This window comes from Trichechus manatus, unplaced genomic scaffold, assembly GCF_000243295.1.
Source record: "Trichechus manatus latirostris isolate Lorelei unplaced genomic scaffold, TriManLat1.0 scaffold00293, whole genome shotgun sequence".
In the NCBI taxonomy this organism is placed as follows: Eukaryota; Metazoa; Chordata; class Mammalia; order Sirenia; family Trichechidae; genus Trichechus; species Trichechus manatus.
In genome coordinates, this window is record NW_004444229.1 from 1,235,426 (window position 1) to 1,253,582 (window position 18,157).

Below are 18,157 nucleotides of genomic sequence, written 5' to 3' on the forward strand. Positions count from 1 at the left end.
TAGGTCTAGTGGAAAAAAGCACTAAGCTGCAAGTCAAGGCTCTGCAATTAATTAAGGGAGCTAGAACATACTATTAAACTTCTGCTGTGTATCATGTTCTCATGTAAGTCTGGGATAATACCTCACTCATAAGACTGGCTACAAGCATGAGCAAGTACTTGGGATATTGAAAAATGCCACACAAATGCACTAAGAAATTATTATGACAAAGGTTCTTTCTTATTCCAATTCCTTAAACCAAACCAAACCCACTGGCTTTGAGTCAATTCCAAGTCCTAGAGATGCTATAGGACAGAGTAGAATTGCTCCCTAGGGCTTCTGGGATCTTTACGGAAGCAGAATGCCACATCTTTCTTCTGTGGAGTGGCTGGTGGGTTCAAGCAGCCAACCTTCTGGTTGGCAGCTGAGTGCTTTAACCACTGTGCCACTAGGGCTCCTTCCAGTTCCCTAAGGAACCATTAAGTTGATATGTAATATAATAGTTAAGAGCTTGGGCTCCAGAGTCAAATACAGATTCAAATCCCAGCTTTGGCTACTCTTTAGTTTCATCATAGAGATAACAATAATAGTAATAATAGCAGCTACTGCCTAACATCATGTATGTAGTACCTTAATAGATGAGAAGAATTTAAAACAGTAATTAGCACATAGTGAGCTCTGTGTTAGTTTTAGCTATTATTTTTATTATCATAATTATTAATTAAAATAGCAACATTTGAGATGTTTACTGAGCAGTTACTACGTGCTAGACATTGTTTTAAGCATTTTACATGAATTCATTCATTTAATCCTCACAATAATCCTATTCAGAAGTACTATTATTACTCCTATTATTACTGCTATTATTCCTATTTTACAGATAAAAAAATTAAGCTACAGAGAAATTCTGACTTGTGCTTAAGGTCACTTAACCAGTAAGTGGTAAAGACAGGATGCAAACTAGGAGTCTGAGACTAAAGACCACACATTTAAACAATACGCTCTAATGCCTTCAAAATAATGAGTTTTTTTAAAATCAACTTTTAGATAGAAACATTGACTGTATTAAAAAAAAAAAATGCAAAGTGCTTAGCATAGCGCCTAGCGGAGAGTAAATGTTACTTGTTATTACTATTATCATTTTTAAAAATTCATGTATCTATTAATGTTCCCTGAAAAGAAGCAAAAGAAAATTTCTAAAATTTAAGTCCAACAAGAAAAATCTAATGAAACTCTTAAAACAATAAATTAAAAAAAAAAAAAAATCCCAGTACGTTTCATGAATCATAAGGTAGAGGATAAGCCAATTATATGACTATTTTGGGGATATATTTTACTTCTCTTTATGTGTGCAAACCCATTTGGTTGTTGCAATTAATGACTAACCAAGTCGATAAAGAAAAAAGTCATCAAATGACCAAATTAAAGGTGTTTTTTGGACTACAGTTAAATAATAAACTGAATGGTATACTTTGTTTATCTTTACTTGAACTAAGCTCATAAGAGCCTGATGTTCAGCAACAGTATTCTTTAGAAATATTTATAGAGGAACTGTTTAGTATAACACGAAGAAATGAGAAGTTAGTGTAAGGGTACAATGTAGAAACTTTCCTAGAAGTTCAATTTACTTTTTCTGAAAGCTCACTTCTCTTTTAAAGTAAACTTACAGAAACTGTGTAAATCTGAATATGCAGAAGTGACAAGAAGAGGTGATATTTATTAAAATCCATCAGGTTTTAAGTTCATCAGCAGGTCAAGCATGAAGGATGCTTAAGATAAAAACCCATTGAGTTCATCAGTCAGATTATAGTAAACACTCTTACTTACCCCATGGCCAACTGCAACCCGCTCCAAAGCCTTTAAAAAGAAGAATCAAGACAAAGACTGCTGATACATTTAGTCTTATCTTACAAGATTTATAAACATACTATATAAAGGCTTGTGAAAATGACATTTAAAAAGATTAATTAAGTGATAACACATAAGTTTATACACTTAAAAGTGCTAATATCATTAAGGAATGTTAACTGGTACGCTTGTATAATGTCGGGCTGATTTATAATAGATGAATGTCTTAAACACAAACACATATACACTACAATTATATATGCTTCTTAAATTTTAAAAGGAATTTGAAAAAGAGAAAGAAATGAAATAACATATCCTTGGCTCAGTTTTAGTGTAGTTAAAATAATCAAATGAATCCAAAGCTATTATTGTGTGTGTGTGTGTGTGTGTGTGTGTACATATATAGACATATTTATATACTACTTTTTAACATTTTTTTTTCAGTTTTTTATGAACATATCATTTCAACTTTTATTAAGCAAATGAACACATTGGCTGAAAGCTTAGCTTAGAAAATTACATATATATTAAATTGTATGATCAAGTAACAGGTAGAAGAGAAAGTAATAAGTATTTTTTATAATTCCATATGTAGCTGGATTTTACATTTACCTTTATTTAGGATCCAAAACATTTTTTTTTTTTTTTTTTGGCAAATTGTTTCCTAATATTTCTAGTCCCCCACACGTCTGTCAATTTGTCATACTGTGGGTGCTTGTGTGTTGCTGTGATGCTGGAATACCACCAGTATGCAAATACTAGCAGGGTCAACTATGGTGGACAGGTTTCAGCTGAGCTTCCAGACTAAGACACACTAGGAAGATGAATGTGGTGGTCTATTTCTAAAAAAAATTTGGCCAGTGAAAACCTTATGAATAGCAATGGAACACTGTCTGATAATAGCGCCGGAAGACGAGCCTTTCAGGTTGAAAGGCACTCAAAACACGACTGGAAAAGAGCTGCCTCCTCAAAGTAGAGTCAACCTTAATGATGCGGATGGAGTCAAGCTTTTCGGACCTTCATTTGCTGATGTGGCATGACTCAAAATGAGAAGAAACAGCTGCAAATATCCATTAATAATTAGAATGTGGAATGTACGAAGTGTGAATCTAGGAAAATTGGAAGTCATAAAAAATGAAATGGAACGCATAAACATCAATATCCTAAGCATTAGCGAGCTAAATGGACTCTATTGGCCATTTTGAATTGGACAATCATATGGTCTACCATGCTGTGAACGACAAACTGAAGAGGAATGGCACTGCATCATTGTCAAAAAGAACATTTAAAGATCCATCCTAAAGTACAACGCTGTAAGTGACAGGATAATATCCATATGCCTACAAGGAAGACCAGTGAATATGACTATTATTCAAATTTACGCACCAACCACTAAGGTGAAAGATGAAGAAACTGAGGATTTTTACCAACTTTTGCAGTCTGAAATTGATCAAACATGCAATCAGGATGCATTGATAATTGCTGGTAATTGGAATGTGAAAGTTGGAAATGAAGAAGAAGGATCGATAGTTGGAAAATATGGCCTTGACGAGAGAAATCATGCCGGAGATCACATGACAGAGTTTTGCAAGACCAACAACTTCCTCATTGCAAATACCTTTTTTCAACAACATAACCAGCAACTGTACATGTGGACCATGCCTGATGAAATACACAGGAATCAAATTGACTACATCTGTGGAAAGAGACAATGGAAAAGCTAAATATCATCAGTCAGAACAAGGCCAGTGGCCTACTGCAGAACAGACCATCAATTACTCATATGCAAGTTCAAGTTGAAGTTGAAGAAAATTAGAACAAGTCCACAAAAGCCAAAGTACACCCTTGAGTATATCCTACCTGAATTTAGAGACCATCTCAAGAAAGATCTGACACAATGAACACTAATGACTGAAGACCAGATGAGTTGTGGAATGACATCAAGGACATCATACATGAAGAAAGCTAAAACTCATTAAAAAGACAGGAAAGAAAGAAAAGGACCAAAGTGGATGTCAGAAGAGACTCTGAAACTTGCTCTTGACCGTCGAGTAGCTAAAGCGAATGTAAGAAATGATGGAGCTGAACAGAAGATTTCAAAGGGCAGCTCGAGAAGATAAACTATTATAATGACATGTGCAAAGACCTGGAGTTAGAAAACCAAAAGTTAAGAACATGATTGGCATTTCTCAAGCTGAAAGAACTGAAGAAAAAATTCAAGCCTCGAGTTGCAATAAGGAAGGACTCTATGAGTAAAATACTGAATGATGCAGGAAGCATCAAAAGAAGATAGAAAGAATACACAGAGTCACTATACCAGAAACAACTGGTCAATGTTCAGTGATTTCAGGAGGTAGCAAAGGATCAAGAACCGATAGTACTGAAGGAAGAAGTCCAAACTGCACTGAAGACACTGGCAAAAAACAAGCCTCCAGGAATTGACGGAATACCAATTGAGATATTTCAACAAATGGATACAGCACTGGAAGTGCTCACTCGTCTATACCAAGAAACTTGGAAGACAGCTACCTGGCTAACTGACTGGAAGAGATTCATATTTATGCCTGTTCCAAAAAGGTGATCCAACCGAATGCAGAAATTATTGAACAATATCATTAACATGACACGCAAGTAAAATTTTGCTGACAGTCATTCAAAAGTGGTTGCAGCAGTACATCAACAGGGAACTGCCAGAAATTCAAGCCAGATTCAGAAGAGGACGTGGAACTAGGGATGTTATTGCTGATGTTAGATGGATCATGGCTGAATGCAGAGAATATCAGCAAGATGTTTACCCGTATTTTATTGACTATGCAAAGGCAAGTGATTGTGTGGATCATAACAAATTATGGCTAACATTGCAAAGAATGGGAATTCCAGAACACTTAATTGTGCTCACAAGGAACCTGTACATAATCAAGAAGCAGTCGTTTGAACAGAACAAGGGGATACTGGTTTAAAGTCAGGAAAGGTGTGGGTCAGGGTTTATACTTTCACCATACTTATTCAATCTGTATGCTGAGCAAATAATCCCAGAACAATAACATTTCTAGTAAATACTCGTAATTCCACATTTATGACAGATTTTTCATTATTTTAATATGGAATACTGTCTTCCGAACTTTTATTTTTTAGAGACATATATTTCCATATTTATACAGCTTTATAGGAAGCCGTGGTGGTACAGTGGTTAAACACTCAGCTACTAACTAAAAGGTCGGTGGTTTGAACCCACCAGATGTTCTGCAGGAGAAAGATGTGGCTTCTGCTTCCATAAAGATTCCAAAATAAAACCCAAATGCACTGCCGTCGAATTGATTTTGACTCAGAGTGATCCTATAGGACAGAGCAGAACTGCCCCATAGGGTTTCCAAGGTTTTAAATCTTTAGGGAAGCTGGCTGCCCCATCTTTCTCCCACGGACAGGCTGGTGGATTCAAACCGCTGACCTTTTGGTTAGCAGCTGAGTGCTTTAACTACTGCACCACCAGGGCTCCTATCCGTAAAGATTTCAAAAAAAACAAACCAAACTCATTGCCACTGAGTCGATTGTGACTCAGAGACCGTACAGGACAGAGTAGAACTGTCCCACAGAATTTCCAAGGATGGAGACCTAGTTGCGCAGTGGTTAAGAGCTCAGCTGCTAACCAAAAGGTCAGCGTCTTGAATCTGTCAGCTGCTCCTTGGAAACACTGTTTTTTTTTTTGTTTGTTTGTTTGTTATTATTTCTGTTCTTTGGTTTATACAGCTTTATAATTAAATCAGATTAGAAATTTTGAAATAAATTTTATTTTTAAATTTTTAATCAGGAAATTTTTCAAACATACAGAAAAGTAGTAAAAATATACTGGGTCTGCATATACATGCTACTCAAATTTAAAATATCCACATTTGCTTCAGTGTTCTTCATCTCCATAAACAAAACTGTTTAGATACAGCTTAATCATGTACTTTTAAAATGCAAAGATAATTTACAGATTATGTTGTGTAAGTGCAATTTTTGTAGATGCACAAGGTCACTGACGAGGTAACAGTAGCTTGATTCAAGCCATATAGCTAGCACAGGAACTAAAAAACTTGCTCTTTGAATCCTGGTTTATTTCTCATGCCTCATACCATATATGTTGTTACTGCATGCCGTCGAGTTGATTTTGACTTGTATATTGAGTGGGGAAAGGAGTTCATCATATGAAAATTTGCTTCACAGAATTTTTTTGAGGAAAAAATTAATTTTTTCATTTATTTGAACATCTAGAGTCAGCGTGCTATGAATACAGAAGAAAATTATTATGTAATTTTACATTAAACAGTAATGGGTCTAGAGCAGATTTATCATTGGAGATAACAATGAATTTTTATTTATAGCATTGGTTATGCTAGCTACAGATTAATTTTTGTTAGGGCATTTGCTAAAGAGCTGAATTGAATACAAAAACAAAAGAGTTTTTAACAATAAATTATTTGGTATCAATAAAAATATGACTGCCTTTGGTAAGTGCTGCTGATGAGCTTACTTTCAGAAATACAAATGATAAATTTTGAATGCATAGTAAAAGATAATCAGGTTGGTGATAAGAAGTTTCTTACAAACATCAGTATTGTTCTCGGACAATAAGCAAAGATAATGAAGAAAATATACCAAGTGTTCATTTCACTCACACTAATCTGAAATTTTTTTTTGCATTTTATTTAGCTTAAAGTATGCTGAACAGACTGTATTCATTTTAATAATATTTCATTTCTAGTTAGTTCCCTTAATAATCCATGTTAAAACAACACCAGAAAGGTATTTAATTATTTAATTCTTACGCTTTAAATATTTGCAGAAAAGGTTAGTTGTGGAGCAAAAGACAATAAAGCAAAATGCACCAAAAGAAATGTTCCTTAGACTTTCCGAGATCACTATAAACCCATTGCCGCTGAGTCGATTCCAACCCATAGTGACCCTACAGGACAGGGCAGAACTGCCCCATAAGGTTTCCAAGGCTGTAAATCTTTAGGGAAGCAGACTGCCACATCCTTCTCTCACGGAGCAGTTGCTGTGTTTCACCCACTGACCTTCGGGTTAGCAGCTGAGGGCTTTTAACCAGTGTGACACCAGGGTTCCTTAAGATCACTATAGCATCCAAAAAAAGAAGTCAAGGTGAGCAGGGGTTGGGATAGAACAAAAAGGGCATTCCATGGAAAGCCGACAGTGGTAAGGAAAAATTCTAAAGTACAGTATGGTCTGCAAATTCTCTATTTGTGGAATTTACTTCTCAAAACCTCTTCTTTTTGGTACTTTAAATGTTTGTTTTTATAGCAAACATTCCTATTTCATGGTGCAATATATTCTTTTATCTTTCTTAGGGATATTAATAGGTGGCTATGAGTTGGAATCGACTTGATGGCAATGGGTTTGGTCTTTTTGGTTTTATGTTATTTTATATCATTTTGGATAGTCTCCATTTCCTCCAAGTTTCTTTGTTTTTCCTATTTATTTAATCTCTATCTTTCATGTTAGACTTTCCTCAGACATTTAGTGATGGCTGTTTGTTGAGATTTAAAATGAGGGTACCATAAACCTAATTAGATGCAATGTGCTTATGAATGAGGACTATTAATTATGTGCCTCACTCCAGAGAGAAAAGTCTGTTCTGTGTCATTCTGAAATCCCTGATGCCAATATCTTTAGGTCTTTTCTCTTAAGCTAGTCAGAGTCTACAAAAGACTATTCAATCTTTGCCTGAGGGTATAAGTCTGGCTGCCAGTATCCCAGGAACCAAGTCATTCCAATAATGGCTTGTCTGTCATTCAACAAGACAATCAACAGGTATCATTTACAGATAAAATGAAAGAACAATAAATATTCCCAGAAAACTATTCTAAGTGGGCCTACATAAGGAAATCATTATTTGAGCATAAACAGATTTCTAAGATAATTCTAGGATCCATAAACCAGAACACTGGTGTACTTTTTTTTACATTGCTATGCTACTGGCATAGAAATAATGGCCCTAGAAGAATTAATCTACCTGTGGTTGGACATTAAACATATTATTTAATCAACTATATTTTGTTTCTGATGACAAGGGCGATTTACACTATTTAACTTACACCTGTCCCTTTGTGAACCAACATAGCACCATGAACAGAGAACACGATAGGCCGCGATCTAGGTCTAAAGACACTATAGCAAAATCAGGCACAACAGAGGTTTTATTAACTGGATAGTTATCTAGTATCCCAGGCAACATAAGAGAACTTTTCCCATTCCAGAAAAAAATCGGGTGACCAAACGATCTGCTACAAACACATACCACAGAGCTGTGGGTAAAGTATTGAACTATTTCTGTATTTAAGACTTGGTAGTTTGTACATTTTATATAATGATAAAGGAAATGTTTGCTGTGTATAAGTATAAATTGTTACTGCACTGCATGTGGAATAGGTAATGTTGGAAGGGCAAGTCACTTTTCTTTAAATTTTTGTAATGCACAAAAGAATTAATGACGATGATGTGTAAAATTTCGCATTTAATACATGAAATTAGCCAAAAATAATAAATTCTGCAACATCTGGATAAAGTTTTTAGTTCAGGAAAAAAAAATTTAACCATACCAAACATGCTGACATTCTGGCATTACGACCACAGCACCATCTCTCTTCCTTTAGATAGTGGCACATTGGAAATCCCCACTTTTCTTGAGTACATTCTGCAGATGGGGAAAAAATATGGATTATTTAAATACAATTTTTCCTGTTTCAGTTAAGGTAAATAATCTATTGAGAAAGAAAATTAGTCATTGAGAGAGTCAAACAGTAGTTAAACATGGGAGTGGTGATGTTCAACAGTTCATTCCAGTCTGTTAACTGAAAATATTTTAATATTATGAAGATGGTATTTGCTCAACAACAGTTGTTTTGTGTTTAAGCTTCAAGTCTGATACCAACCAATTTGCCAAAAGCATTTCTCCACAATTTACAAAAACAATTTAAAATGAAAATATTCTTCATGTTCAGTGTAACCATAGGTGACAAGTACAAAATACTGAAATTTTATTGCTGACCTTTCTAAAAAGACTTTAAAAATGGCATTTGGCAATTAAAGATAGAATAATACTAATCATTCCTAACAATGTTGAAGGATTAAGTTTTATTTGTTCCCACTATGTTCAGAAAAAGAACAGCTACACATACTCTTATTTTTTCATTATATTAAGAGGCTATAATATTGTAAACTGTGATTCAATTTGGCTTAATTGCATTTATGATTCAAGTAGCAACAACAAAAAATCAACATTCATTACTTAATCACATACCCACTGCCCAACTCATTTACAGAGTTACATATGCAACTTGTTAATGCTCAAGCCACTTATGTAGAACTACTAATTACGCAAGGTGTTCAAAAGGAAAACAAAACAAATTTCCACTCCAAATTAAAGCCGGAAAAATAAGAGCTTAAGTTTTATCAAAACTATTACAAGAAAGTTGAGGCAAATATAACTTTTCTATTAGATTAAAAAGTAAAATAGGAAACTAAAAACTTGAAAGAAACAAGAAAACTCTTTAAAAGAAAATGTTGTTGAGGTAGATTCTGCTAAATATACTTCAAAACTATGACGGAGTAGGTGACTTTTTATTAAAATAGAAAAAGTTTAAATTTTGTACAGACAAAAAGGCTGTGAAAGAGGTTTCTTTCAGGTATTAATTTCATATTTATAATAGACATTTAAACTATTTTGGGGGAAGATTAAAGACCCCACTGATAATCAGAAGGAAGATATGGACTGTCCCCCTTGTAATATTAAAAACAACAGTGCTTGTACATATACAGAACTTAATATGTGTGAGGCACTATTAAAAGTACTTTATACGTATTATTTGGAACCCTGGTAGCAAAGTAGTTAAGAGCTCAGCTGCTAACCAAAAGGTCAGCAGTTTGAATCCACCAGTCACTCCTTGTAAATCCTATGGGGCAGTTCTATTCTGTCCCAGAGGGTCACTATGAGTCGAAATCGACTCAACAGCAACAGGTTTGAGGGTTTTTTTTGTTGTTGTTTGTTTATATGTATTAATTAGCTTTAGTTCCCACAGAAATCCTGTTAAATTGATGTGCTATTTTAATACTCGTGCGTCAGATAGGGAAACTACGGTACATTGTTGTTGTTGTGTGCCGTTGAGTCGGTTCCTACTCAGTGACCTTAAACTGACAGAGCAGAATCACCCCATAGGGTTTCCTAGGCTGTAATATTTATGGGAGCAGATCACCAGGTCTTTTGTCCCGCAGAGCTGCTGGTGGGTTTGAACTGCCCACCTTCCGGTTAGCAGCCGAGCACTTAACCATTGTGCCACCAGGGCTCCTTAACTGGGGTACAGCCAGGTTAAATAAATTTCCTAAGGTTGCAGGTCTAGTACATGGCAGAGCTGGAATTTAAATCCAGGAAGCCTGACTCCAGAGTCCAAGCTCTTAACCATCACGCTATATAGATGCACATACACAAAGAATTTTACTTACAATTGCATAGGACTCATAAAGCTCTTGAAGCCTATCCAGGTTTCTAGGGATGCTATGTTACTTCTCCAATTTTCAAGATGACTTGAAACAGTTTAGTTTGAATTTTATTGAGTAGCAAACTGAAGACTGTAAGATTTAACTGAGACATGATTATTGCTAAATGGAAAGATTACTATATTAACTTTTTTTCTTAAAGCTAAAAAAATATTTACATCTTACTATGAAGAGTAAGGAGCCCTGGTGGTGTAGTGGTTAAGAGTTCGGCTGCTAATCAAAGGGTTGGCAGTTAGAATCCACCAGCTGCTCCTTGGAAACCCTATGGGGCAGTTCTACTCTGTCCTATAGGGTTTCTATGAGTTGGAATGGACTCAACAGCAATGTGTATGAAGAGTAAGGTGCTAGAGAGATGGGGGTGTGCTATTTTATTCAGAATGGTTATGAAAAGTGTAACCACTAAAACAGTTTTTCCCCAAAATCCATTCTCCTCGTTCCATGTAGCAGCAAAGCCCTCAATTTTTAGCCCGACATTCAGCTACTCAGATTAAAGACTGCAATTCTCAGACTCCATTCCAGCTACTAGATTATGAAACTAGCTGTGGTCGGAAACGATGTGTGCAAACTCCAGGCCATTTGCTAAAAGGGAGGGAGGTGTGTTCTTTCTCCACATCTCCAATCTCTTACTTCATCCTTCCTCTGTCTGGAATGTGATCATGGTGGCAAGTCAACTAGGGCCATGTAAACAAGAGCAGCAGAGGATGAAGCAACAAAATACAAGCATCCTGGGTTCCTGGAAGACTTAGTGGTATAGAGCAACCATACGAACTCTGATCACCTACCTCTGAATTGCAACAGAAATATCCCTCTGTTTTGTTTAAGCCACTGTTATTTAGGGTCTGGAGTCTATTTTGCATCTATATCTTTTTCTTAGTGCTTCCCAAGCTTTTTATAGCACAGAACTCTCAGAATATGGTGACATTTGTACATCACTCTAAGATAAATAGATGATTGTGGTTAGAGGCAAAATGCAGGGGATGAAGGGATCAATAACTCAGGTACCTACTCAGCCATAAAGAGAAATAACATGGATGAACCCTGAAGACATGCTGAGTAAATAAGTCAATCACAAAAAGACAAATATTGTATGGTCTCATATATATGAAATGACAAGAATAGTCAAATGTACAGAGACCAAATTTATTAGCTGTTACCAGAGGTGGGAGGAGGGGGGAGAGGTAGCCATTGTTTGGGAAGTAGTGAGTTTCTGTTTATGATAAAGATTAATTAAATTGATATCACTAAGCTGTACACCCAAAAAAAGGTGAATTGCAAATGTTGTATTATATATATTTCTACAAAAAAAAAAAAAAAAGCAGCTGCTGATATTGACTATATACAACCAAACGCCTTGTAGGATTTGTTTTCTTGGTTCAGAGGTTTAGGGTCATGGATTCATGGAATGTTCCAGTCAACTGTTCTAATACTTATTTTAGTGCTTCTGTTTCTCCTAGTTTATTGTATAGTGCCTGGGATCTTAAAAGTTTGTAAGTGGCCACCCAAGGTACAATAATTGGTCTCTATTTAACTGTGGCGGCAAAGGAAGGAGGGTCAGGAATCAGAGGAGGAATTGGAATGTGTGTCTAATCACCTCCATGAACAACTAACTGTCTCCTTTGCCATGAGACGAGACTGGATGGCAGCCAGCTACCATTACTGAATGTTTTGATCGAAGATTCTATAGAGGAATCCTGATCAAAAGAGGGAAAACATGGAACAGAATTTCAAATTCGCATGGAATCTAGACTTTCTGGAGCTATTGAAGCTGTATGATCCCTAAAACTATTGCCCTGAGGAAATCTTTAAACTTTAAGCCTCAAACCAAAGCTATCCCCTGAAGTCATCTTTAAACCAAAAAATAGTTTCACTTAATTAAAAAAGAATGTCTGCCTTGAGCATTGTGCTTTTTTAAAGAATTATCTATATGTGATCAAACTGACAATGGCAACTCAAAAAGTTAGACGAAAAGCTTAGGAGGGCAGTGTTTGTGTTAATGATGGTGAAAAAATTTGGAAAAAGATATCAAGAAAGGTGGCACAACTTGAAGAATGTAACCAGTCACTAAACTGTACATGTAGAAACTATTAAATTGACGTATGTTTTGTTGTGTATATTTTCACCAAAATTAAAACAAACACCTCAGGAACACCCATTAAGCATCCATGACACACTAGTTGAATAGCTCTGTCCTAATTAATACAGAAGTCTTTGAGAATATGATATTTGAGCAGAAAATTAAATCAAATGAGGGAGCAAGCCATGAGAATATTAGGGGAAGACTTTAAACACCCCCCCCACACACACATCCACACACACACACCCCGACACACACACACCCACACCCAACAAAACCTAAGTTTCCAACAGGACATAATTAATCTCCAAAAATATAATTCCAGAATATCTTCCAACTTAAAAGGATATTTGACTAGCAGATGATTTCCCAACCTTTTCTATTATCCCAACCAAAAGTCAAAAACAAACAAACAAACCCGTAACACTGGAAAAAAGGAGATTAAAGTCAATTTACTGAATAACATGGAAAGCATCCCTATTCTTTGAATGGGTTTGTAAATGAAAGATATAATCAGTGGATCATTATTGCTCTGTAATTCACCTTATGATGCCAGGAAAATGCAGGTCTAATGGCCTGAATATTGGTAGAAAGATTCTCCCCCAGTGATATTCTGAAGAAAAATCTGACTGGAAAAAATTAGCACTTATATTTAATTGAAAGGCTTACAGTAGTTCAGGAAAATGCATTGCATTGGAAGGGGTACATTATTTCCAGAAAAAAAGACTCAAATAGAAGCTCACAGCCAAGTTACTCCAAATTCTTAACTGAAAGAAACTATGAAAGATAATAAGTAATCATTGTAGTTTTAAGCCATTAAGTTTTGGAGTGATTTCTTGCACAGCATTAGATAGCATTAGATAACTAATAGAATCTAGAAGTAGCAATGAGGAGTTAAGGAGGCTACTTACTCCACATGAAGGATGTGCGGCAGAAAAATCTACCACCTGAGGGTCATGGGAAAGAGCTAGGTTTTAATTAGACAAGAAAATAAAGGGAGCTTTCAGAGAAGAGGTTGCAGATATAGGCAATTTTGTTAATGACTGTGAATTCTAGAGGATGTAGTAGAAGGCTTTTGAAGGTGTGGTGACGTGGAAGATGTCACAAGAAAGGAAATAAGAGATACATAGGGATTAGAGTCCTGGAAATAAGGGATGAGCTGTGAGGTCTGGGGTTCTGGTGGCGACCGGCATGACGGGATTAATCCTGAGGGTTCGTATGCAAATAGCAGTGAATGCTGTGGTGGAGGGAGAAAGGGTGGGTTTTTTCCCCAGGGGAATAGAGTTCTGGGTTTCCCAACTGAATTCTGCTGATAAAGGTAAGATTTAGGCAGACACATAGGATTCCTGGGATCCCTCTTGATTCCAAAAGATATAACATGGAAGCCTCATGGGAGCAGTCATACACTGAGCATATGGGAACGTTAATGGAGAAATGGAAGCTAGTAAAAAATGGTCTTAATTCCATTTTTGCTGATGAAGGTGATGAGGCTGGAGAAGAGTTATGGTCTTCCTTTGTTGTTATTTGTTGTAGAACTGGCTCCAATGACAGTGAGCTTAAGTATAACAGAACAAACATTACCTGGTCCTGCACCATCTTCATTATTATTGTCATGCTTGCATCTGTTTTTTCAGCCCCTGTGTCAATTTATCTCACCGAGGGTCTCCCTCACCTTCACTAACCCTCCTCCACTATACCAACCATGATGCCTTTTCTAGAAATTGCTCTTTCCTGATGACATTTTCAAAGTAAGTGGGCCGAAGTATTGTCATCCTTGCTTGTAAAGAAAATGCTATTCTGGTTGTACTTCTTCTAAGACTGATTTGCTCATTCTTTGCTCAGTCTAAGGTATATTCAATATTTTTTGCAAACACTACAATTCGAATACATCAATTCTTCTTCTGTCTTCCTTTTTCATTGTCCAGCTTTCCCATGCATATGAGGCAATTGAGAAGACCATGGCTTCTGTCAGGTGCACCTTAGTCATCAAAGTGATATCTTTGTTTTTTAAAACTTTAAAGAAGTCTTTGCAACAGATTTGCCTGATAAAATATGTCATTTGACTTCTTGACTGCTGCTTCCATGGCATTGTTGATCCAAGAAGACTGAAATCATTGACAACTTCAATTTCTTCTTCATTTATCATGAAGCTGTTTATTGGTCCAGGTGTGAGGATTTTTGTTTTCTTCACATTCAGGTGTAAACCATACTAAAAACTGTAGTCTTTGACGTTCATCAACATGTGCTTCACGTTGTCTTCATTTTCGGCAAAGTTATGCCACCCACATATTGCAGGTTGTTAATGAGTCTTCCTCCAATCCTGATACCATGTTCTTCATATATTCCAGTTTCTCTGATTATTCGTTTAGCATACAGATTGAATAAATAAAGTGAAAGGATGCAAACCTGCTGCACACCTTTTCCAATTCTGAACCGGGCAGTATACCCTTGTCCTGTTCAAATGATTACCTCTTGATCCATGTACAGGTTCTACGTAGGCACAATTAAGTGTTCTGGAATTCCTGTTCTTCATAAGGTTATACATAATTTTTTATGATCTGCACAGTCGAATGCCTTCGTGTAGTCGATAAAAGCACATGTAAACATCTTTCTGGTACTCTCTGCTTTCGACCAAGAGCTATCTGACATCAGCAATGATATCCCTTGTTCTATGTTCTCTTCTGAGTCCAGCTAGAACTTGTGGCAACTCCCTGTCGATGTATGGCTGCAGTCATTTTTAAATTATCTTCAGCAAAATTTTGCTAGCATGTGATATTGATATTGTTTGATAATTTGTGCATTCCATCTGATCACCTTTGTTTGGAATGGGCACAAATATAGATCTCTTTCAGTTGGTTATCCAGGTAACTGTCTTCCAAATTTCTTGACATAGATAAGTATATGATTCTAGCACTGTATCCATCTGTTGAAGCCCTGCAATTGGTATTTTGTCAATTCTTTGAGCCTTGTTTTTCACCAGTGCCTTCAGTGCAGCTTGAACTTCTTCCTTCAGTACCAGTGACTGATGATCATATACTACCTCCTAAAATGGCTGAACACCAACCAACTCTTTTTGGTACAGTGACTCTGTGTATTCCTTCCATCTTCTTTTGATGCTTTCTGAGTAACTCAATTTTTTACGTTCACTATTGCAACCTGAGGCTTGAATTTTATCCTCAGTTTTTTTCAGCTTGGGAATTGTTGATCTTGCTCCTCCCTTCTGGTTTTCTAACTCCAGGTCTTTGCACATTTCATTATAATACTTTACCTTGTCTTCTTGAGTCCCTCTTTGAAATCTTTTGTTCAGCTCTTTAACTTCATTTCTTCCATTCACTTCAGGTACTGTGTGCTTAAGAGCAAGTTTCAGAGTCTCTTCTGACATCCATTTTGGTCTTTTCCTTCTTTCCTGTCTTTTTAATGACCTTTCATTTTCTTGATGTATGATGTCTTTGATGTCTTCCCACAACACTCTGGTCTTCAATCATTAGAGTTCAGTGCATCAAATCTACTCTTGAGATGGTCTCTAAACTCGAGTGGGATGTATTCTAGGTCATACTTTGGCTCTTACGGACTTGCTTTGATTTTCTTCACTTTCATCTTGAACTTGCATATAAACAATTAATGGTCTGTTCTGCATTTAACCCCTAGCTTTGTCTTGACTGATGGTGTTGAGCTTTTCCATCATCTCTTGCCACAAATGTAGTGGATTTGACTCCTCTGTAACCTGTCTGGTGAGGTCCACATGTATAGCCGTTGACTGCGTTATTGAAAAAAGTAGTTCTCATGAATAAGTTGTTGGTCTTGAAGAATTCTATCATGCCATCTCCAGTGATGTTCACATCACAAAGGCCATATTATGTAACTATGTACTGATTCTTTGTTTCCAACTTTCACATTCTAATCACCAGTAATAATCAATGCATCATGACTGCACATTCGATCAATGTTAGACTTTAGTAGTTCATAAAAATCTTCAATTTCTTCATCTTTTGGCATTCATGGTTGGTGTGCAAATTTAAATAATAGTCATATTAACTGGTCTTCCTTGTAGGCATATGGATATTAACCTATCATTGATCACAGTTTATAAATTATAATCCAGGTTTATAATTAAAATACAGGTAGTCCTCGACTTACAACATATTTGAATTATGATGAACTACACTTAAGGACCATTTAATACATCTTATCATTAGTAATATGTACTACATACAATGTTGCAACATGTAAATTGCTGATGTTATCATTCTCAGATGCTCTTTTGCGTCTGAGAATAACATCAGCAAATTACATACTTTAAATATAATATTTACATTACATAGTACATTACATGTTTAAATATAATGTTTCCAACCCCAAAAGACAAATAAAGATTGGATTTATAAAGACACTAATAATAAAAGGCAATAATAATGAAAAAAAAAATTAGGTATTTAACTTATGTCAGAACAGATTTATGACAGAGTCATTGGAACGGAACCCTGTCTTAAGTCAGGGATTACCTATACCATCTATGTGTTAATAACTCTTAAATTTCTATCTTTAACACAGCTTTCTCCTTGGAAATCCAAAATCATCTATCCAACTTCTGCACTTGAATTTCAAAAAAGCATGTCAAACAGCTTCAGGATAGACATTGAAATGTTCTTTTTAACAATGAATGCAACAACATTCCCCTCCAATTTGCTGTTCCCAGCGTAGTAAATTGCTGGATTCAAAATGGCTGATACCAGTTCACTTCAGCTCACTAATGCCTAGATATCGATCTTCAAGAGTTCCATTTCATTTCTGATGACTTCCAATTTTCCTTGATTTATACTTTGTCCATTCCATGTTCTGAGGATTAATGGATGTTTGCAGCCATTACTTCTCACTGGGAGTCATGCCACATTAGCAAATGAATGTCCCGAAGGCTTTACTCCACCTGCATCATTAAGGTCAACTTTACTTTGAGAAGGCAGCTCTTCCTCAGTTGCAGTTTGAGAGCCTTCCAATCTGGGGAGTTCATCTTGCAGCATTATATAGGGCAATATTCTTTTGTTATATACATAGGGTTTTTGCTGGCTAATTTTCAGAAGTAGATTGGCAGGCCTTTCTTCCTAGTTTGTCTTAGTCTCGAAGTTCTACTGAATCCTGTCCACCATGGGTCACCCTGCTGATATGTGAAATACCAGTAGCTTAGCTTCCAGACTAATAGCAACACACAAGCCACCACTGTATGACAAACTGACAGACAGATGGTGGATACTGATCGAGAATACCTATATTTTCAATGCAATACCAATCAAAATCCCAATAGGCTTTTATGGAGCTTAAAAAGCTGACTCTAAAACTAACTTGAGGAGGTAGGGCCAAGATGGCAGAGTAGTCAGATGGTTTCCTATAACCCTCTTAAAACAAAGACCTAGAAAAACAAGTGATGTGATTTGATTCTATATGAATATCTAGGAGCCCTGAACAAGACAAAGTTGAGCAATGGGATTGAGTGGTAGAGGGAGAAGGAGACAGTTCTGAAGAAGCGAAAAGTGCCAGACCAGACTCGGTTGGTGCCGCAACTCTTCAGCCCTGACAGGCACCGAGGTACGCAGTGAAGCCGGCAAACAGCTCTGTGCGCATGCTCGGGAGGCAGTTTCCACATTAAGAGAGATACAGCAGCAGACATTCTGCTTGGACACTCTGAACCAGGGAAAAGCAGCTCCCAAG

General features: G+C 36.4%; 1 protein-coding gene across 1 annotated transcript in view; it reads right to left on the reverse strand.

Moving 5' to 3' along the window:
• The window catches only part of METTL25 (methyltransferase like 25), a 167,153-nt gene that overhangs the window by 60,248 nt on the left and 88,748 nt on the right, over positions 1-18,157 (reverse strand). Inside the window, exons 6-7 of the mRNA XM_004390258.3 lie at positions 8,427-8,521; positions 1,807-1,836 (exon numbers count right to left, since the gene is read on the reverse strand). Of these exons, the coding sequence (XP_004390315.1) occupies positions 1,807-1,836; positions 8,427-8,521 (125 nt within the window). The remainder of the gene's footprint in view (positions 1-1,806; positions 1,837-8,426; positions 8,522-18,157) is intronic.